A 23579-nucleotide genomic window follows, 5' to 3' on the forward strand; every position below is an offset into this window, starting at 1 on the left:
TGAACCATTCACCATTTCATTTCTGCAGAAACACTTACTGAATTCTTATGTGCTAGGCATTTATCACCTCCAGCAATAATTTATTAATTACCAACTTCTCTTTTCTTCTTCCCTTTAGTTTTTTTCCCCTCACTTTGTGGCAAGGTTTCTGTTTTTATTTAACTTATATACTTGAACAATATCAAATGTACTGACTGACGAATGATTTATATTTATTTAGTAACTGAGGTTCAGGAATGAATGTCATTCGTGTCCCATTAATTAGACCATCAGTTCACATTAAATAACTCAAATATAGGAGTTCTGCTCATTTGGCATATGTAATTCATCAGTGGAAATGGCCTAAGCTCTGCCAGGAGACTCCTGTGAATGCCCTGTTTATACTTGACCCTTTGTAAAGGGGCCCCATTGCATGACATCCTGGTACCTTGAAAGCATTCATTTTATCTCCAAAAAGTGAAAAAATGAGATTCAACTTAGATTAGGAAAAAAACCCCAGACTTTTTATTTTAATATTTTGTAATTGAAGTTTAGTAATAGCAGATGCCAATTACAGAAGAAAATCGAGGCAATCTCCATTGAACATAGATATTCAATAACCACTTGCACTAATTCTAGAGGATAATTTCAAATTTAAACAAACTTGAATTTAGTTTCTGTCATTATATACTGAGCTTTTCTGTTGAATGCTAGAGTATTTGTTCGAGTTGGTAGGTTTTGCATTTTTAATCTTCCTTAGAACTGTGAATAATGGCCCCTGGCAGGAGATAATGAAATTTTCTTAATTTATATTTTCAAGTGGAAGCTTCAATTGAAAATGGCATCCTGTGGCCTGGAGACATAGCTCTAGTGCAGGTTTCAGGGGAGCTGCAATAATAATGCAGCGCTATCGGTGACGGGGAACGATGGGACAGTGAGGAAGTAATTTAAGGAAGAAAAGAAAATGCACCAAAGCTTTATTGTAGCATATCTAATGATCTGCTGAAGATTCCCAGTGGTTTTTGGAGCATGACTGGAGAAACTAATGTTATCTTGCCAAAACAGAAGCCCTTGCTTAATCAGTAGAACAAGACTATTGATTAAAACACTTCGCACAATAGATTACACATGGAATCTCATCTCCATACTTTGCACTTGGTAAAGTGTAGTAATGAGCATAAGATAATCAAAAGAAGAGTAAAAGCAATTTGTTGAGCATTGTACAATTCAAGATTAGCGTTGGAATAGAAACAAATTTGCATGAATAGTTTTCCTGTTTTTAAAGCTGTACACAGGAAAGAATATGCACAGGACAGGGACTACTGCGGAAGAGGAAAAGATCTTCTGCTTCTCTAAATTTGCAGATCTCTGTCCATTTTATAGAAGGGACATCTTTATTGATATTTTCTGTGGTGGTGGTGGTAATTCATATTTATTGAGATTTATTTTCCAGGCATTATGTAGGGGTTTCCTGCATTATCCTTTTACCTTAACAATAAACTTCTAAAAATGGTATTACATTTTACAGATGAAAAAGCTAAGGTCGAAAGGTTTAAAACATTCCTTAATGGATTCACAATCAAGCAAGCAGCCAAGCTGCAACTTAAACCTCCATTTTTTTTTTCTGATTTAAAACTTGGTTTTTAATACTCATCTTACAATTAGCAGATGATTTTGATTCTGGACAGAGTTAAACTTGTGCTGTATTTGACAAAGATTGTCTAAAGGGAAGGAGACCAAGAGAGCTGGAAGGATGTGGAGGGAGGAGAAGGAAAGGGATGCAAAAAGAATGGAGATGTGGTACGTGCACGTGTCAACTCCCCACAAGGAGTGTCGCCATTGTGTAATGCAAACGTGTAATAAAAAATAAAACCGGAAAAAAGATTATGTCAGAATTTTAAAAAGCATTGTGCTATATTGTTATGTAATAGAAGTTATTTTCAGATTATAATTAGCAATGTGTACACTGGCCACCTTTCCCCTATTTTAAAAGATTTAGGAAAGGGAATTTATTTGTATAAATATTTCCTTATTAGGGTTGCCCTAATTATTTTATTTTACCAAAAGACAATGCTTCTTCAAAATACTGCTGTTATTCTGTGTATGAGATTTTCGGTGTAATAGAATATAAATTCAAATGTTTTTATAAAATGCTTTTTCAGTAGTTACACATATTTTGAGCACATTTGATTTTAAAAAGTACTGTGGATACCTAAAAGTTAACATTGAGACCCGAAAACATCAAAAGATAAAATATACTGTTTATAATGCTTTATAACCTTTTGTTGTCTCCTATTGTGATGGCGTATAGATGTGTATCAGATGATAAAATATAGTGTTTATAATACTTATAACCTTTTGCTATCTTTTAATTGTGATGGCATGTAGATATATTAGAGATTTCTTAATATTTTTCAAAGTTTCTTCTCTTACATGTGATGCACATTCCTAGGCAGTATCATTAACTTTAAATATTTAATGTTCGCTAACCACCAAATATATTGGTACTTTTTTTTATACCTACAAAATGAATTGCACAATTAATCTCAAAAATTATTTGGGTTTTTCCCTTTATCTTTTAGAGACAAATATTTCATTTTGTTTCATTTACTTTTCTCTCCCATTTAGGATAAAGAGATTATGAGTTGGTGCCTATAATCCCAGCATTCTGCCAGCCTGAGGCAGAGGATAGCAAGTTCAAGTCTAGCTTGTGGAATTTAGTGACTTAATAAGACCCTGTTTCTAAAAAAAATTTTTTTTTAAAGGCTGTGAAGATAGCTCAGTGTGACATCCTGGTTCAGTCCCCAGTACTGAAAGAAAAAAAATAAGGAGTTTTAAAATCATGCCTAAAATTCAATCTTTTGCCCCATTTTTAAATGAATTTTTCTCATTTTGTTTAATTAAAAATTTTTACCCTTTTAAACCCATTTGAGACCATAAAGCAGGATTTAGGATTTTGTGTTTGGATTTTATGAATAAAATGTGAGTTTTGTGAATATTAATATCAGAAATAATACCTTTATTCTAGTATTTTAACATGATAATGTTACAAAGTATTTATTATTGGATTTGTTTTAGTTATATATGGAATTCTATTGGTGAGTGTGGCACTGTATGTATACTTTACACTAGTTAAGAAGAGTAAAGGAATAAATCTCTTAATATGGTAGTCAGAAGATAGCAGACCAGAAATAATACACAGAAATCATAAATAGGTGATTTTTTGTTAGTATTTTAAAATTCATGATATGAAATAATTAAACCCTTTTTTTGCATGCCAAATTTGAGAGCTTTTGGAAGTGTGGTTAAAATATTAAAAATGATTAAATATATAGAATTTGAGACTGAATGCCTAAATCCTTTTAGATTTATTTTATAGTTAGTATTCATGAATTATACACCAAAAATTGAATAGATATTATTTGTAGGACATGTTTATACTCCTGAATTTTCTCTAATAAAATTGTATTTATTACCTTCTCGAGTTAAGCCACTTCATTAAAATTTACGTGGATAAGTCGTCAAAGGTTAAATCTACAAAAATTATTCGTGATAATAATGGATTATATTTTCCAGTTTTTGTAAATTTCACTCTCCTTCTACAGAACAGAGCATATTTTTACCGATTGTTATTTTCAAGTAATGTTGGGAATTTCCATTAGCTAGCAGACTTCTAGGAAAGATAATACTTTTCCTCTTATCTGATAAAAATGGGTTTTTATGGATGCATATATGTACTTAAATATTAGACTTATTTTGACTCCCATCAGGAATTAATAATTAGATGAATTGCTCAGAATTAGAGCAACTAAGACCCTTGAATCATACAGTTAAAATTAGGAAGGAAGGTATGTTAGTGTTGTAAACTCTTATATACTTATTTCATAAGTCAAATTCATCACTTTCTCCCTATTTCATCTGCACTACATTTTATAGAGGAAAAGCATGTTCAGTGGTACATACTCATTATTTTACTTATTTCTAACAAGTCTTCTGTTGATGCTGGTACTGGTCTGAGGCCCACAGTTTGAAAATCGCTGCTCTACCTATGCTAATACATCTCTGCATTTTTAAAAGTGCAAAATAACATAAGATCAGTTTTTCGTTTTTGTTTTTGTTTTTTGGTACCAGGGATTGAACTCGGTCAGGACTTTGCGCTTGTGAGGCAGGTACCAGAACCACTGAGCTAAATCTCCAGCCCCATAAGATTAGTTTTTTGGAAGTTTAAGCACTTAATCTGTCTAGTTTCTATTTCTTTGTGATAAACTGTAATTGTTCAAAAAAAAATGTAAGTTACTGACACAGTAAATCCACATATCATTACCAATGTGGATTGATACTTTAATTATTGATAGAATGATAACTTTTCTGATTAATCTTTGTTTGTGGGAGAGAAAGTCATGCCAGGAACTATGCTGAATGATCAGACTACAGACTGCTAAAGATCTCTTTCTTGGCTAAGAATTTTATTTTCATTAGAATGAAAATTTGAACCAGAGCCCTAGGTGGAAATTTGCTTTTGTGGCTAAGTAATTGCTTTCTCTTTCTGCATCTTTTTAAATGAGAGCAAATTACACTTTTAGCATCTTAACAACAGCATATTGATTAAGGAATTATGAGGATTTTGAAGTATTAACAGCTCGCATTGGGGCACTTCCTTTCCCTTAGAGTGACCAACCAACCACGCTTGTCCTATTCAGAAATTTGAGGCTGCTTGTTTCATTCATAACGGAATAGACATGGTCTGTTTTTACTTTCACAATTTAGTCCTCTAAAAGTTTAGATTCATTTTCATGAATCACTATCCTGATATGCTCAGCCCTGATTTTATAATTTTTATAATTGAGTCCTTTCTGTAGGCCTTTTACTATATTAGTCCTGAAATTCCAGTTTTCTCAAGATTAACTTCTTGTATTTCATGTATATGTATGTGTGTATCAGAATATATGCATATCAATAATTTTCAAATGTGAAATGAACACTTTTAATACTTTGGAAGACTATGGTTCTAGATATTTATATGTATTTGCAGGAGTCTGTTTTCCTTCCGTTTTACTTGAGATTATAATCATAGCATTAAATAAGATATTATTTACTGCCTTAAAGTGAATGCTTAGTATGATGTGATTATTTAAAGAAATAAAAATTACATAATTACCTTAAACTATCATAATCACCTTCGACATAAATTTGAGCTTGTAATTGTCGTTAGAAGGCTAATTCAAAGTTGCTCAGGAAAAGAGGAAATAGGAGCAGTTAATTTTTCATTTTATGGGTTTGATCTTCCTAACAAAATAGAACAGGAGACTGAAATGGTTGTCTCTTCTTGTAAAACACACTGTGACATTGAGAAATGTAAAATAAAAGGTTTGTAATCCCATACTAAAATCTTAATTGTTTATGGGTTGGGGGAAATTAGGTAATTTTACATGTATTCTTTATTTTTAGAAAATGATATAAATTCTGAAATCTTTTGAGCTACTTCCTTTTTTACCTTGGTCAAAAGTGCTGATGCTGTCAATACATTTCAGCTGGGGGTAGAAGCCCCTTTCTCTTTTACTTGTGTGTAATTTGAAGATGTTGAGTGGAACCTTCAGCACAAACGGGGTAATGAGGTGTATGAAAAGTTTTCCCACAATTGGAATTTTTATAACTGATTTTTATAACCGATACATTTCTACACCATTGGAAACAGAATAATTTGGTTGGTTATAAAATGTATATACCAAGAGAGGGATATTTGACACAGAGAGTTTATATTTCTTTGTATCTGAGATACATGAGGTGAGATAAAGTGAAGATCCCTGGAGATATAAATAAATTCAAGAAAGGAAATGAAAAGACTTTAGTTTTTGATAGGGACCAGGTTAGTGATTGCAGATTCATGGGAGATAAACCAATTTTTAAAAAGCAATGAGATCTCTTGTTGCTGCAGAATTTAAGAAAAATGCTAAATGAAGCATCAGAATTATGTTTCTCCATTTGTTGAAATATTAGGTACATTGAACTATGAAGAAATAATCTACTTGCTATGTTACATTTCAAGATATAAACAAAATCTGTTTTATGTGAAAATAATTCATTCACATGAAATGATGAGCCACTGGCCAATTTCTTCAAATGAGTGAAGTAATTTAATCTGATTTTACAGAGAACTGTGGCACAATATTTTACATTATCCATGTTCTCGAAAATTATAGTATGTAATTTTTAAAACAGCACCATACTGTATTATACAATAATCAAGATAAATATTATTACTCTTTTAACATTTGCTTGAGCAAGAATAATTTTTAAGTTGTTAACAATTTATTTAATTTTTAAGGCTCTCTAGTTCTAGTTCTCAAGTATTTTGAATTATAAAACTTACCTATTTAATTATATAGAAGTTTTTACACTTTGCATCTCTTAAAAAAATAATCAACCCAATTCTGAGTTGAAATGGCACCGTTGTGTATGAGTTTACATCTCTATCCTCTTTAACATGGTTCTGTGTCCACTTTCTTTTGGTGAATTGTACTAAAAACTGGGCTGTTTTCAGAATTCTTGATGGTGCTGTTTTGTAGTTCAGTTATTTTATGTAGTATAGAATGTATGGTATCCAAATTGTTAAGTAAATGTTGTTATAATGCTCTTGTTCTGCTTGCTTTACCTTCTTAATGTATATACTCTGAACACATAAGAAAACCCCTGCAAACATTCCATTTCATTGGGTTGTAATCAAATTATAAAGGAAATAGTTCCTGCCTTTACCAAGCTTCTATGAAAAACATCTGGACAAATTTATAGAACTTATATAAATATCTTGCCTAGAATTCTTAGACTTTTGATGACTTTAATGAAACAACAACAAAACCCCAAGACAATTCTTTCATAAAATTATATATAGGACATTTTTATTATGTTATTAGCATTTTTTAAATGTTAAAGCTCAGGGTGTCCTGACAGAGAGGGACAGAGGTGCGGTCATAACACTGATGGTATGAGCACAATGCTCTGTGGAAAGTACCAACAATGCTCAGGTATGCAGTATGATCCAGAGACTGCGGAGTGTTTTAAGTGCGTTCTGTCTTGCAGGCTCTTCCCCTGAGATGAGATCTCCTAGCCTGGCATCTGCTACTCAAGAGTGTAGATGGTGCCTGTAATAGAAAATTTAGCCCAAAACGGGATGTAGACGATAAAATTAAAACTGTCTCCCTATTTGTTTTAAGATGTCACCAAAACTTCTTGCTTAGCTATTCAGTTTGTGATTCTGTGCTTCTGTTCATAGTATTTCTTTTTTATGTTAGTAACTTTAATTTATAAGTCTGTCATCAAGTAGCCTGGTAAGTTTTTCCCCCCCAGTATATATTGGATATATCAAAAATACAAATCAAATCATAATCAAAAACCATCTATTTTTAAAAACCATTTAAAATCTCTAATATCACTTTAGTGTGTGTGCCCCATTATATAGAGATTAAAGTACAAAGCAAATAAAACTTTTATAACTATCCAATAAGATAGAACAACCTAATATCAATTGAAATTTTTCATTTTATGCATATAGTTACTTGAAAGCAAATACGGATTGGTTCTTTGTGTCTTAAGTAAAAATAAAACACGTTGCAAAACTTTGGTTCCTTCTGTTTTGCAGGTGCAACAACCGGACACAGTGTATAGTAGTTACTGGGTCAGATGTATTTCCTGATCCATGTCCTGGAACATACAAATATCTTGAAGTCCAATATGAATGTGTCCCTTACAGTAAGTATGAAGTTTACATTTTTTCACTTTCTCCAGCATTCCTCATTGATGCTGAAAGACTACACATGTGAAAGAAGCATATGTTTATGGCCTACAAAACCATTATGCATGCAGAGCACTAACAGACTCAGGACTTCAATTAGCTTCATGAAGTGTGGAAGGAAGCCATAATGTGATTCTGGCCAAGTGTCTGTGTGTGTTCTTAAGTGTTTGGCTTTTAAGGCTAGTGTTTTTCCAGAAAACAAACTTGAATTAGCTATTCAATAGGGCAGATAGAAATCTGTACTTTTGCCCAATACCAGTTGCTGACAAATTGGTTTGGCTCACAGTTTTCTAAAGAAAGAATTGACTTCAGTTTTAATCGTGAGCTACTTGAATGGCTACCTGCTGTCCTGGTAACTTTAGTGCCTGGTAAAAGCTACTGTTGTAGAAACTGAGGCAAGTGTTGCTGTTTTTGTTCAATGTGTTTGAAGGGAGCATTTCTTTACCAGGTTCAGTGATGAAATCTTAAAGCTTAAAAAAAAAAAAGTTGAACAAAATCTCTTGCACATATTTGTGTTTTGCATTTTATAACAATTTTTAAGGTCTTACAGGGGAATATTTAAAATTCATTTGAAATTTATTGCTAGGCTCTGGTTAATACTCTAATTCTGTGTAGTTTTCCCTCCAAACTAAGAATGTAGACCTCTTCATTATATACTATACTTTCGATTTTTTTAAAAAAATTAACATTTTGGACAACTTAAAAGTTCGAATATATTACCTAATTTTCACAAGCTTCTTTGGGAGTATTGCCTTTTTTTACTTTTTAAATTGGAAAAAAAGTCATGTCATGTTAATTCATAGCCTTTTCAATTAAAAGTATTCCAGCAGCACATCTGTTGATTCGAGTCAGTTTTTGTACACTTTCTCCTTAAAAAAATCAGTTGGAGCAAAGTGCTATAGAATACCACACGTGTAAGCCCAGACACTCGGGAAATTGAGGTAGGGGCATCACTTGAGGCCACCCTGGACAGCATAGCCAGATCTTGTCTCAAGAAAACAAAACACCAGGGGGCCAAATTTTGATACACTATGTCCAGTACGGTAACAATACATTTTTACACTATTGTGAAGGTGTTGTCTCTGCCACAGTTTTGGTACATTTTGATAAATTGGCTTTTTGTGGTATCAGTTAAAGGCCAAACACAGATGACCTTTTCTTTTCATCCCTGCTCTGTGTTCTGTTTTTGTGTTACTGTGAAATGGATGCTTTTTATATTTTCAGTATTTTCTATACCATTTGTAGGATTGGAAGCCTACTGAGTACACCGATCAAATTTATGCCATTTTTCCTGTGTGTAGTGTTGGTGGCTTACATAATCATTCTCCTGTGCCACTAAGGAGCATTGTGTTCATTCGAGCTAACCAAAATTTTATTCCATGAAGTCCCTTTCACTTGAATTCAGCATGGTTTCTGTCCTCAAGTTAGAGAAGGAATACAGCATCCATTCCCAAACAGTGGAATCAGTCAGAGCTGCCAAGAATTGTGTCTTTTGCAGCCAGTTCCTGTCACCTAGTCTATAGACCAAGAGCAGTGTTAAGCAAATGTTATTTTCAGACTCTTAAGTAATTTCTTGTGCTGTTATGAAAGGAAAAAGTGGATATCTTCTGGAACATCTAACTTTCAAAATTTTACTTTTTCAGTTCTCCAGAAGTATGTACATTGTGCACTACACTTGCAAATAGCTATCCTCAGAGAAGTATTTGTTCTTTTTAGTTTTTGTCCTTTAAAACAAAAAGTAAACCCAGTAATTAATTTGCTGTTACCTTTCTAGATGTGTGTACGAGGCAGAACTAAGTCTTTGGCTTTGTTTTTAAGCCACTTCTTGCTGAAGAATAGAAGTACTTATAATTCCTGTATACCGTAGTGTAGTGACACACTATGAAATTATGATTTCAAATAATATTAAAAGTTAATGCAAAGGGTCTTTTAGATTATTCTAATCTTATGTAGGACTGTATATTCCTTAACTCTTCCTGTTTTCTTATCCTTTTTATTTTCTTGTGCACCTGTCCACTTATATCCATAACTTACAATTATTTTTATTTTAAGCCTCTAGCTTTCACTTTGCCATTATTTTAATAATGTGCTTGTACTTTGTAGCATTTGCATACCCCCTGGAGGCTTTACTTAGTTAATAAAGATTGTCACCATCAGATAACAGTATCTCTTTTCGTTCAACTTGGCTTTCTATCAGTTTCTATCCACAGCAAATCCTCCAGTATCTTGTGGCTTACATATCCTAAACTGTTTTATCCTATTACAAAAACAGTTTCAGAAATTTTCTATGACTTCAGAAAACTATAAGTTTGCTCAGCAGAATTATGTTAGAAACAGTGTTGTTTGATTACTTTTAACATATTTATAAACACATGTGTATTACATGTGACTTACATAGCCCCAATAATGTCTGTGTCAAAAATGCATGTATATGGGGCTTTATTGTTGACAGAATGTCGAGAATTGCATGTATGTGTAAAAAAGAAGTCATAGAATTGTGGTGGATAAAAAAGAGTAACCCATCTAGAATTTTGCATCCTACAGACAAGATCTGTTTTTTTTTTTTTTGGTACCCTTGTATTTCAAATTACCATTTTATATATCAGAAGTACACCATAATATTAGCTACCAGTTTTATTCGATGAGAAAAAAGCCTTTATTACTGATTGATGACATCATTGTCAATGAATAAACATGCAAGATTATTAAAAATGAAATAGTGTGTCACTTCAAATACAGAGTATGTGGGCCATAGTTAGTTTGGATCAATTTCCTGTCTTGCGTATCTATGTAGTCCTCCACTGATGTTGGTGGGTCCTCTTTGTGTATGTTTGGTTTATAGAAAAATAAATGTATTGTTATAAATTAATTCATGCAGTCTCTTTAGATAAGTTGTAGTATCTGTTTGGCATGTGATAAGAATGTTCATTTCCTTAATTTATTGCATTTTTAAATATTTTTCTGGTTGCTAGAATTTTTTCTGATTCAATAGTTTTCTGTCTTGTGGGTTTTCTTAAATATCATTATGTAGAGATTTCTTTTTCTTTTTAAGCTCCATATTGTAACATCATCAATCATCAAAAGCTTTTTGTTTGTGTGGTTTTTTTTTTTTTTTTTTACATTTGAGTGCTATTTCTAAGTTTAATCAGAATTATAAATTATAAAAATTCATGTCAATTTTATTTTCCTTCAATATAAATAATATGTTACTTTAGTTAAATCCCAGATAAATGAAGACTTTTTTATTTGATAATTTGCTCAGTACCTACATTTTTAGCATATCAAATAAATACAGTCCAGCCATTTTCAATGAATGGGAAACATAAAATATACTTCTGCAACCTTTATTGAGTAACATTTAACAATTTATTATTCCCATTCTTCACATTTATTTATTTTAGTAAAATCACCCTTTCCTTAGGAAAAAAAAAGTGCAGCTGTCTATAAAAATAGTCTGAGGAGTCACAGCAGTAATGATTTCTCTTACCGTCATTTTTCAACCATGCCCTTCCGTTATTGATTGTAAGCAGGTATAATATTTGCTCTTGACAGAAGAATAACTTTAGAACAAGTGATTTATAAAGAAGTATGTTTTCTAAGACAGCAACACTAAATTCCTTCTGTTAGCCAGATGTAGTCAGAATTACATGTTGTAGAACAAGTATGTTTCCTGAAAGTGTTCAGCTGGCCAAGTTGGTTAGTGGAGACTGTGCGGCTTTAATGTAGAAGTTGATATGGTATTTCTATGGCAAAAATGTTTGTAAAGTATATTTTTCCAAAGAATTTCAGAAGGTTAATTATTTTTTTTGGTACCAGGGCTGGAACGCAGGACCTTGTGTTTGCAAGGCAGGGACAGTACCACTGAGCTAAATCCCCAGCCCCAGAAGGTTGATATTTAATCTTCATGAATATTTGCACTTTAAATTTTGACCAAGCTAGTTTCTTAATGAAATATGCAACTATACTTCAAGTTTGGAGATGCAGTAGGTGCATACCCTGATGGATTTTAATATTGAAGAGAGAAAAACACAGGCATCAATGTAGTAATCTTTATAAAATTCAGGCAACATACTTCAAAGTGTACATTAAATTTCTAAAATACTAGTTTATGATTTCTGATTATCAGAGTACTATTTCCCAAAAAGATCTCAACATAACACCCTTCCTAAGTGCATAATCCATTTTTTTAAACTTATGGGTTTTTTTTTTACTTCATATAACTCTACTAATCAGGTTTGTTTTATGAAAGAATTTACCTTTTATGGGGTTTGTGGAGTCAAGGTATTTGCTTTGAATGCTTGGTATGATTGTCGTTGCATGCTGGCTTGCTTTCTGTGTCAATTAATGATAGTAGAAAATGTCATAATAAGCTAACCATAATTCTTTCTTCCTTTTTCTCCTTGCCTACTGTGCTTGCTTTTCCCTTGTATGTATTTTGCTTATTTTTTTATAGACTTAATATTATGTTTGATATATATATTACATAGAAAATTAAATAATTTTTATTACAAAGTATGTGTAGATCTAAGTAAATTAATTTACCAATTGTTAGTGGGCAAGAAAACCATTATCATATCTAACCCTTCAAAATCCCTACTGGGGCTGAAGGAGATCTATATATTCCTGAAAAGGAGGCATTTGTTTTGATGTTTAAGATGTATTTTTCTAGAAGTAGCAAAAAGTTCCCAAATTATTGAAACATATTCTGATACATATTTATATATTTATATATTATTATAGCTTTGAAGAAATGTAACTCTGTTATTGAACTTAACCTCAACTCCGAAATTGAGTTACTTTTATGAATATATTTTCCTGTTGTGCTTTTGTAAATTTAGTCAATTTTATAATTGAGTTTGCATAAGATAAATGGGGACAGTACACCTGTGCATGCATTTATGTCTGTAGCATACATAAAGGAGAACTTGATAAGAATGCTGAGTGACTCTGGAAAGGCAAGAGTATGTATAGCATGCATTAGTGAGGAATTTCATTATTTATTCAGGTACACTAAGTGAAGCAACATGCCAACATATTTGTATTGCCTCCTTAATCTACTAAAATGATTGATCCGTGTTCTTTTATGTAACTTTAGAATCTTTCTCCTGCTAGGTTTTCCTGTGTGTTTTTTCTCTTTATCCAAAGTAGTACAGCTACGTATTCTTCCTATATTTAGCATCTATTACGAATTCAATCTTAGACTAATAGTCAATTTATTTTAATCTTTTTTCTTTTTTCCTTGCACCTTTTTTGTTTTTCTTCTGATGCTTAAAATAGAAGTGGAGCAAAAAGGTAAATAATGTATACAGTCTGAACCCCAGCTCCTTGTTATGTGCCTTATGGATGTTAACCTCTCCCTTCCCCTTTCCCTACAACTCTCCTATGTTAAAATAATCAGCAGGATCGCATAAATGCACCTCATAAAGAACTCGACTGTTTACAATGAAATTATCTGATGACTGCTAAATCTGGGGATGGGGTAAAAATTCTGAAGTCTGCGAGAGGGAGCTGCCCTTTCTCTGTTTCTTTTACCCCTTTATATCTTGTTCTGACGCCCTTGGACATTTTCTTATTACTAAAGTGTCATCTTGCCTGGCTTCCAGAACCCACACCATAGCATGCCATGGTTACAGGGTATCCTGGTCGTTCATCTCTGCTTTCCTTGTATTTACTTTCCTTTGCTCCTAATTGCATTTTCCAATTTTCTTATATTCCTTAAGTCAAAGTAGTTTTAACTTTGTAAAAGCTCTAAATAAGCCTTCACACTGGGTTTTTCTGTTTGTTTTTACTTTTGGGAGCTAGGTGGGCTAAGGGGCTGGAGGGTATAAATATTGGAATAAAGTAAAATATTTATACACTGTTATGCACAAGCTCTAAAAGTTTCTAAGCCTGCATTACCAAATTATATGGTTAAAAACATCAAATTTTTCAAATTCTCAGCTCAGTTATAGATGATCTGAAGCATAGGTTTTTATTTGTGAAAATAAACCCCAGCCCCTTTGGATGCTGGTACATGATTGTGGCAGCTTCAGGAAAGACTGGTAGTGCTTCTATTAAGTGTAAATTTTGGCATAATTGAATGCTAATAAAATAAATTTTTTTGTTTGTAATCAATGAAACTCATATTTGCTGGTGTAATTTTTTAACTTGACTTAATTCTTGTCTTTCTTCTGTGACTATTAGTTTTTGTGTGCCCTGGGACCTTGAAAGCAATTGTGGACTCACCATGTATATATGAAGCTGAACAAAAGGCAGGTGCTTGGTGCAAGGACCCTCTACAGGCTGCAGATAAAATTTATTTCATGCCCTGGACTCCCTACCGCACTGATACTTTAATAGAGTATGCTTCTATAGAAGATTTCCAAAACAGTCGCCAGACAACAACATACAAACTTCCAAACCGAGTAGATGGTACTGGATTTGTAGTCTACGATGGTGCTGTCTTTTTCAACAAAGAAAGAACAAGGAATATTGTGAAATTTGACTTGAGGACTAGAATTAAAAGTGGCGAGGCCATAATTAACTATGCCAACTACCATGATACCTCGCCATATAGATGGGGAGGAAAGACTGATATCGACCTAGCAGTTGATGAAAATGGCTTGTGGGTCATTTATGCCACTGAACAGAACAATGGAATGATAGTTATCAGCCAACTGAATCCATACACCCTTCGATTTGAAGCAACATGGGAGACTGTGTATGACAAACGCGCTGCATCAAATGCTTTTATGATATGTGGAGTCCTCTATGTGGTCAGATCAGTTTATCAGGATAATGAAAGTGAAACAGGCAAAAATGCAATTGATTACATTTACAACACCCGATTAAACCGAGGAGAATACGTAGATGTTCCCTTCCCCAACCAGTACCAGTATATTGCTGCAGTGGATTACAATCCAAGAGATAACCAACTCTATGTGTGGAACAATAATTTTATTTTACGATATTCTCTGGAGTTTGGTCCACCTGATCCTGCCCAAGGTAAGATTGTTTACTTGGTAATGCTTAGTGTCATTTGTCAACAACTTACTGTTAAAGAACTTCTTAATATACTTCCTGTCTATTTTCTTTCTCATACTTAATCCACCAGACATACTGAGTATATTTTAGCCTTACACTATTTTGTTGAGCTTTCTCTTTCTAAATTTCTTCATTAAAATGTTCGCTTCAAGAAACGGTAGCATCGTTAGTAAGTTTAGCTTTTCATTGCTAAAAATATCATAGCAACTATAAACCTGTTAGCTCTTTCCCCTTACCTAGCTTCTGAATTGATTACAATCTATGTGCAGACCTTTTAAGTTCTTGACGCCAGTGGTTAAAAGAAATGTGTGTGTTAGGAAGTCCCAAGAGAATGGCTAGGTTTGATGTACAGTGCCAGTATAAATATTCTGAAGTTTAGGCATCTGTTCTCTGGAAAAGAGAGGGAATCTTCAAACATATTTCTAGTTCATCATGTAAACTTATATTTTTACTGCCTAATAAACTAATGACAGTTTTAAGTCACTGTCTCTATGACTTTAACTGTCCCATATGGACTGAATATTAAAAGATCCCAAGTGATGATTTATGATGACAGGTATCCAAGCACTTTTGATTTGCATTCTCTTCAGGTGTCTTTCAGGAAGATCATTACTCTAGAAGGTAATACTAAAGTTTGGGGCATGTTTGAATATGTTTATCAAATGGGTTCACTTCTGTGAGGAATAGATTTTGAGGTAAATTAAATGGCTGTTTTATTAAAAACAGAATCACCTCAAACTCATGATAAAAGAATAACCTGTCTACATATGATTATAGAGCTGTTGGTAATTAAGTCTTTTCTATTTGAATAGTGGTGTTTGTGGGTTTAAAATATGAATTAATATTTCAACTTACTAAGTTAATTGAAATTTTCAAATTATTAAGTTTAGGAAAATTTTAGGAATTGGAAATTTTGGAATACGTCAATCTTTACATCAGGAGAAACATTTTTGCTCTGCTATGAAGGCAATGTACACATACATGCATATACTCTCATATCTCCAAATGAATACCCACTTATGTTTTAACTGATAATTTTAAATTCTAAGTATTCTCCTACGGTCAGGAGGTCAGCCTTTTCTAATTGAATTTCTAATTTGAGTCTTTTTAGAATACAAAAACATTTGAGTTTTGTTCATAAAATATGAGCAATACTGACATTGACTTAGTTTTTCCCAAAATCATGTATAGCTACAGCTTTGTTAGACGTAATACTATAGCAGTCATATCCATTGTTAACTTTATAACATTTGAATCTTCTTTTACAGCACAAAATCTTTTTTGATGATATCTGAGAATCATTTATTTTAAAATTCATATGTACAGTATCTCCTTACCCTTGAGCCCAGCCACTTGGGATGTTTGACATGTCTCATTTTTCTTCCAAAGCTACTACATTGCTTCTCCTTTATCCTATACGTTTCTCAAAAGGAAAACTTCACGCACTTCAGGCCTGGGCAAAAATTGTATTGATGTTGTATTAACCTTTTTGTAACCTGCATTACCCTGACAACTGCTCCATCTGTCTTGGGTGGCAGTAAATCTCTCCCATTCATTAGGAATAAAGAGAAACAAAATACTTAAAGAGGTGCAAATTCATAATCAGCCAACTCGTGAAGGATTGTGAATAAAGTTGAGCACAGATTTGATTCAATAGGAAGTCATTACCCATCCATCTGTGTGTCGCAAAGTTGTTCATTGAATGTAGAGATGAGGAATAATGCCATTGTCTGCATAGGGTAAATATTCCAGTAAATATTTTGATGCATTTTAGATGAAAAGTCTTCGATAATTTATGTTCTTTGTGGAAAGAAATTTCACCTTTCAAAATGAGGAAGATATATATCTCAAATGTGTATTCCTACAATGATGCTTCCTCATCAAAAATAGTTGGCCATTTTTATAAGTATTCCCAGAACATGCAAATTCACAATGACCCCTTATTAAACCCTAAGTAATAAAAAGTTTTATCTGACCTAAATTTCTCTTGCTGGTGCTTGACCCATATTTTTATTCTGTTCCTCCTTATAATTTATCTTTCTATTCTCTTAGAGACTAGTGTATCTCTCTTCCGAGGTGTATGCTATCTGCGTGTCTGTAGATGGGACTCTGCAGAAGTGTTCTGGCCAAGGGATATAGGTCAGACCAGTATGCCTCGGTCAGCTTTCCAGAAGCAAGAGCCAAGCAACAGATAGTGCAATAGAAAAATTAGGTCTTTGCCTTCAATAAAGCAGTGATTGGCTTATTTGGCTAAAATTCAAACTTTAAAGTCTATCAACTGGATGAGCTACTGTGTAAATGGCCAAGGTATAAATTGCACCTTAAAATTGGTCCTTGTGTTCCATAATTAGCTACCACATACGAGGCCAAGGTGTACATTGTGCTATAAAGTTACCCATTCCTTTTATATTCTTCATTGTGGAATCTGTCCTCAGATATTAGCTTTACTGGTGCTTTTCTCCATTTATAAATTCAAGTGTTTCCATTTCTACCAGCACAAGCATATTATTTCTATGCTCTGATATTTTTTTTTAACTTTTTACTTTACTGGTACAGTTTAGGTAGACATAATGATCACATTCATCATAGGGAATTTGTACCTATACCTGTTATGTCTTGCTTCTTTTTTTCCCATTTCCCTCCCCTCCCTTCAACCTGATTTTTTCTTTGAATTTCTGGCTTTATGTTATACCTGGAGAGTTCATTTGTTCCATTTTTCTAAACTAATTTTTCTTTCTCACTTCTCTCTCTGGCTTGGGGTTTAGGAAACATTTTTTTCAGTCCTATTTTAATTATTTGGCATTTGTTAATCTGAATTGCTGTATTTTAACTTAATCTGCCTACAAATCCCTGGCCCCATTAAATGCTCATTTTTGTCTTACCAGGCCAGACTCACTCTAGCTAAGAGTTCATCCAGTGAGCAGTGGGTGAGTTTTGGGGACCATAGTGAGTCAGAATATTACCCTTATAAATGGAAAAAGTCCTGAAACTCCTCAATGCAGGAGGAACCTGGTAGTCAATAGCATCTTCTTTATAACACTACCATAGTACATTTTACCATTCTGTGTACTTGTTGAAATCTTCGTAAGTACCTGTTAAATGTCTTCATTGTACTGCTTCTAAGGTGAATGAACGCAAATGATAAATAGCAGGCAGAATGCTATGTCAGTTCGTCTAGATGCTTTATATGGCATCCTAATAAATCTCAGTTTGTTACAAATAAAACAGGTTTTGTATTTAAGTTACAATTCTGTTGTGAGCTGTCATGTTTTCTTTTACTCATCAAATATTCTTGAGTTTTGAACCTTTGCCGTAGAAGTCTCATTATTAAACTTTTCATTATTTATTTATCTAGTTTTATATTATCTTCCCATACCCTTTCTCTTTTTAGAGATTTATGCCAAGCAGTGTCAGCTAAATGTTCCAAAATACAGGCACGTTGCTTTGTAGGATCTATACTTTTAGGAGTCTAGGAAACTCTTTTACTTAGAAATATAAAATCAGAACATTGAAGAGTGTGTGGACAAGTGACCTTAAACTGCAAATCACTTAAATTCTCCATGGCTCAGTTTCCACATCTGTGAAAAGAAGATGATTTTATGCCTACCTTATGGGGTCTTGAAAAAGATTAAATAAGATGGTCCGATGGTCCATGATGGTGACCAGCATAGCATCTGGCATATAAATGCTGAATAAGTGTGACCTTTTATCATTACCTCATGTACTTTTGGGACTTCCATCTGTCTGTGGAAAGCGATAATAATTTTTAGAAATGTCTTCATTTTAGAAATATCTTCTAGCTTCAAAGTACAAAAAACAACAACAAGAACTGCTTTCCTGGAAGTATTGCTGAATTTAATTTTGCAGAACTCAGAAATTCTAGTTAGTCCCCCTGAAGGGTTCAGTTTTGTCACTTTCATTTTTTATTTTCACAAAATCCCAGTATTTCACTAATTTATCCTTGAAGGATGTGTTGATTCCTTTTAAACATCTTCTGATAATCAAAAGGTACAAAAATGTGTTAGCAAAAAAATACACGGACACATGGCTATAGAATGTTGCATGAACTTTTATGCATTTAGTGGGGGTTATTTTATTATCTACCTTTACTCGTGTATTATGGATCTTTACCACTGCCAAGTAACAAATCACTAGTTGTAGCCTTAGTACATATTTCAGTGATTAAATATGTACTAATTAGTGTTGAGGTGCTGAGGGATACATAGATGGTGTTAAACCATTTCGTTCATCCCTTTTCTCTCCGCTCTGATCCTTCATTTCCCTTTAAGACTTGATTGAGCAGCAGTCTTTTGACACTTCTGCAAAAGATTGTGATGCTTTTGACAAATGTTAATTGAGAAAGCACTGAAAGCCAAGCTGCATTGTAATCAAAAGAAAATTACAGAGGTTTAACAAGATGTCAGGCAAGTGCTTTGCAGAAAAAGAGACAGCCTTGAATAGCTTTCTGTAGCAGCCGGGTAGGTATGATGTTTGACTGATGTATATAAGCATCTCTCCTATGGTCAATAAATTAAGCCTTGGAAATAAAACATGTGCTTAAGAAGTTTCTCTTGAGATAGAGAAAGAAAAAGAAATAGAATGTGAGTAGTGTATATTTCTAACATGAATTTTGTCACTGCAAGACCTAGGAATACACAGATACAACTTTTTCTGTTAAACCTAATAAATTTTCAATTTGGTCAGAACTGTATAAAACAAACATTTATGAACCAGAACTTAAAATATTAAACATAATAGTGATAAAATGAGCTTGTTTTCTAATAGCTTTTAATATTCTAGCTTTTTTCTCATATATAGATTAAACAATTTAATTTTTTATAAGTTTTTTAAATGGCTATTTTTAATCTGCTGTATTTGTAATTTCAATTAAGGTATTATGTAAAGTTTTAAGAGTCATTCTATAAATATTGGCAAAACTTTAGTGTGATCTCTTCTAACAGATTTTAATTGGTAGTGTTAAGTTTTTACTGACAGATTCTTTTGTTGTAATGCTTAATTAAATGATAATTATTGGAGAAAGCATTATTTTAAAATAGTTAATGTAACTAAAACTAATGTTGGAAGATGAAAATAACCTTTTTAAAACGTTCTGCTTTGAAATGTTCTCTGATAAGGGTCAGTAAAATACGAAGGGTTGGTTTCCAGTTAAGCATGATTTGCTCTAACCCTGTATCTTGATAAGAGATTGCTCTCACTTTTGACCAGAACTAGCTGCTTCTTCATACCTACTTTTTAAAAAATAAAGATGTCGAAGACTGGGATATTTCCTTACTAAATCAGAACAAGCATGCCAAGTTTATCTTCTGTTTGGATCTAATCAGGCATGCTCAAAAATCTCTCAAGCAAGAATGGCTGCTGGGTGGAAAGATGTCACAGTATTTATTTTTCTGCAAAATGTAGAATGGGTGGCTTTAAATATTTTTATTGTCCCAATTTTATATAATTGTCAGACTTTTATTGATAATTCGGATTTGTTTATAGAGTATAAGTTTATATAAGAATTTTCCTACATTAAACTAACCTTCATTTCCTGTTAGGCGGTATGAAATTATAGTTCAATTGCACTATCACATATTTCAGTGAGAAATAAACCTAAGATGGAATCGTGTTACAAAAGTTATAGTAACTTCAGACTACCATCATTTTAGCCAGTACAGTGAATAAATTGGAATAAATGAAGAGATTTATTCTTCTACTTTCTTACTGGCAGTGTCAAAAATTCCATCTGTTGTTTTTCGAAGATTGTGGATGGGTAGCATTTTGGGCATCTGTGTGCATGTACTTTCACATGCACGTGCCTGTATGTGAGTGTCAGTGCGTGTTTGAGATTAATACACTCATCTTTTTTCCATAGTGCCTACCACAGCTGTGACAATAACTTCTTCAGCTGAGCTGTTCAAAACCACAGTATCAACCACAAGCACTACTTCCCAGAAAGGCCCCATGAGCACAACCGTAGCTGGATCACAGGAAGGAAGCAAAGGGACAAAGCCACCTCCAGCAGTTTCTACAACCAAAATTCCTCCTGTAACAAATATTTTTCCCCTGCCAGAGAGATTCTGCGAAACATTAGAAGCAAGGGGGATAAAGTGGCCTCAGACACAAAGGGGAATGATGGTTGAACGACCATGTCCCAAGGGAACAAGAGGTATTTCCTTTAAAATACCACCCATTCATTCCTTTGTAAATTTAGTAAGTAGGTTCTGAGTGACATTCAAGGGATTTTATATGAAGGAAGAGATTTTTACCTCAGCTCATTTTATTACTTTTGTTACTTTGGTAACGTAGCGTCTGTATACACTTAAAGATCGTTGAACTATAACACTCAGATACTGGGTTAGTTGTCCCTCTTACAGACCAAGGTCAAGTCTGAGATTCTTTTTTTTTTTTTTTTTTTTGGTACCGGGGATCGAACTTGGGACCTTGCACTTGCGAGGCAGGCGCCAGAACCACTGAGCTAAATCCCTGGCCCCAAGACTGAGATTTTTGCCCAAAGATTCTGGTAGGGCTTATAGCTGCCTTTCTCATTACAAGCATCACTTTGGACGAGTCCCAAGAAAATCAAGGGCTTTTTGTTTGTTTGCTGTAAATGTCTGATATTTCTGTGCTTACTTTATATTTACTGCTTATAATCTGCATTTTCCTCTCCTTTTTGTCAGTTATTGTCAACTACTTCCATTAGTGTTTATTTAAAATTTAACACACAGACTAGGATCATCATAGCCGATTTCCCAAATGCATGCAGAAAAATGGTTTCAATTTCACTGTTGTTTTCTACATCTGTTGTAGGAACTGCTTCGTATCTCTGCATGGTTTCCACTGGAACATGGAACCCTAAGGGCCCTGATCTTAGCAACTGTACCTCACACTGGGTAAATCAGCTGGCTCAGAAGGTTGGTTGGAACGTTTTAATATGACACACATTGATGATTGAGGGCTTTAACTTCTAACATAAATAATTTAGTTTTGTATGTTAAAACCAGCTTCATTGCTCTTTGTTCAATATAAAAGAAAAAAATTATGCATCATTTTATCTGTAAACCATTGAAAGTTACATATGTTTCAGGGTTTGCTGTTTTCTATGTTAAGCTTTTTAATGAATACATACTTGTTTAATTTCATTCATATTTAGTTTGTCCTGCTTCTTTTGATGTTCGTAAGACAAATAGTGCCTTGGCCTAATAAATCAAATATCATTAAGTTTGCAACTGAATTCACAGAATGCAAGCAGATGTTTATATCATACATGATTATAATACAAGAAGTAAAGAATGACTTTAAAAGGCATTAGAAACTTGAATATTGAAGTATAATACAGTGCACTTTCATATTCTCCTTCTCTATCCACCTCTGAAGTAAAAACACTAGATAATAACCCTCTGTATCACACTGATTAGCTTTGATTTAAATTCTGGATCACTGGAATAAACAAGAGCTTTAAATAACAATTTTAAATGAGTACAGTAAAATGAGAGAACTGGTTGAAAATTTTTGAAAAGGATTTTTTAAAAATTTTCCTTTTTGTTTCTTTTAAGTGTCTAGTTAAGAATTTTTTGTGTGTTGAGGATCTAAAAGCCTTTACTCTTCTGAGATGAATAGAAGGTTATTAGTTGCAGATTTTGACATCCGTGCAAATATTTTTTTTCACCCCAACAGAGGTACTCAAGGAGAACTAGAAGCCACCAACAAAACAAGAATTCGTACTGAGATAATACACATTGTCATTTCAGATCAGAAGTGGAGAAAATGCTGCTAGTCTCGCCAATGAACTGGCTAAACATACCAAAGGGCCAGTGTTTGCTGGCGATGTGAGTTCCTCCGTGAGGCTGATGGAGCAGTTGGTGGATATCCTGGACGCACAGCTGCAGGAGCTGAAACCTAGCGAAAAGGATTCAGCTGGAAGGAGTTATAACAAGGTAGGAAACTCTTCCCTGTTTTAAATTAGATATTTTGTATGGCAGCTCCCCACTGTTCCAGCAATTGACTGCCAGACTCCTGGTCCCCTGGACAGACCTTTAGAGCCAAAATTTGGTTCCTTTCCCAAATGAAGAGTTAGTTTAGAAAGGAACAGCATCTGGCCAACCAGTGTAAATGATACTGATTCCCTAAGGGATCTTAGTTGGGGGCAAACTTCATTCCTCTGATTGTGGTCAGCGCTCTTCATTTTAGAACGCATTCATTGCACTGCAGAGAGTATGTGTTACGCAGCTGATACACTTCATATGCTAATTCAGTGTGTGGGACCAGTATTGTTGCGGCAAAACTGTAACACACATCGGAATATGCAGGTCAAGTTTCTCCCTGCAAGAAAAATTTGTATCATTGCTATTAATTTTTTCCTACTATGACTAAAATGTGATAAGAAGTAACACTGTATTTATATTTCATTCATTTGAACCCTAAACCTGTGGCTAATATGGTTTCTCAAGGTTAAAAACATGAACTTTAAAAAAAAAATACAAGGTGTATTCCATCCCTTTTTTTTTCCTTGGTCAACATGCTTTGGCTAAATATATTTAATAAACTACAGCTAAAACATGTAGATAAGCAGTCTGGACAGTTGGTGTAGACCCACAGACATCCAGAGGCCACTGTAAATAATGAACTGAGCTCTGGAACACCAGCTTATTTTTTTGAGGATTTCTTCTTTCCTCATTTTCAACAGATATAATCTAACCTCTGATTTTCTTTTCTTTTACTTAAAAGCTCCAAAAACGAGAGAAGACATGCAGGGCTTACCTTAAGGTATCTCTCCTGTGCTATCTCC

At 33.6% G+C, this 23579-nt stretch overlaps 1 protein-coding gene across 16 annotated transcripts in view; it reads left to right on the plus strand.

Moving 5' to 3' along the window:
- Adgrl2 (adhesion G protein-coupled receptor L2) overlaps positions 1 to 23579 on the plus strand; it is a 537596-nt gene that overhangs the window by 475542 nt on the left and 38475 nt on the right. For 10 of the 16 annotated variants that reach the window (XM_087212965.1, XM_087212964.1, XM_087212971.1 and 7 more), the window contains 6 exons: positions 7616 to 7725; positions 13952 to 14752; positions 20667 to 20960; positions 21602 to 21705; positions 22543 to 22728; positions 23519 to 23557. In XM_087212965.1, the coding sequence (XP_087069091.1) occupies positions 7616 to 7725; positions 13952 to 14752; positions 20667 to 20960; positions 21602 to 21705; positions 22543 to 22728; positions 23519 to 23557 (1534 nt within the window). The remainder of the gene's footprint in view (positions 1 to 7615; positions 7726 to 13951; positions 14753 to 20666; positions 20961 to 21601; positions 21706 to 22542; positions 22729 to 23518; positions 23558 to 23579) is intronic. The other 6 variants (XM_087212977.1, XM_087212970.1, XM_087212974.1 and 3 more) reach the window with 1 other exon arrangement.

This window comes from Heterocephalus glaber, unplaced genomic scaffold (genome assembly GCF_053883595.1).
Source record: "Heterocephalus glaber isolate CG9 unplaced genomic scaffold, H.glaber_assembly_v1.0 deba00001442, whole genome shotgun sequence".
NCBI lineage: Eukaryota > Metazoa > Chordata > Mammalia > Rodentia > Bathyergidae > Heterocephalus > Heterocephalus glaber.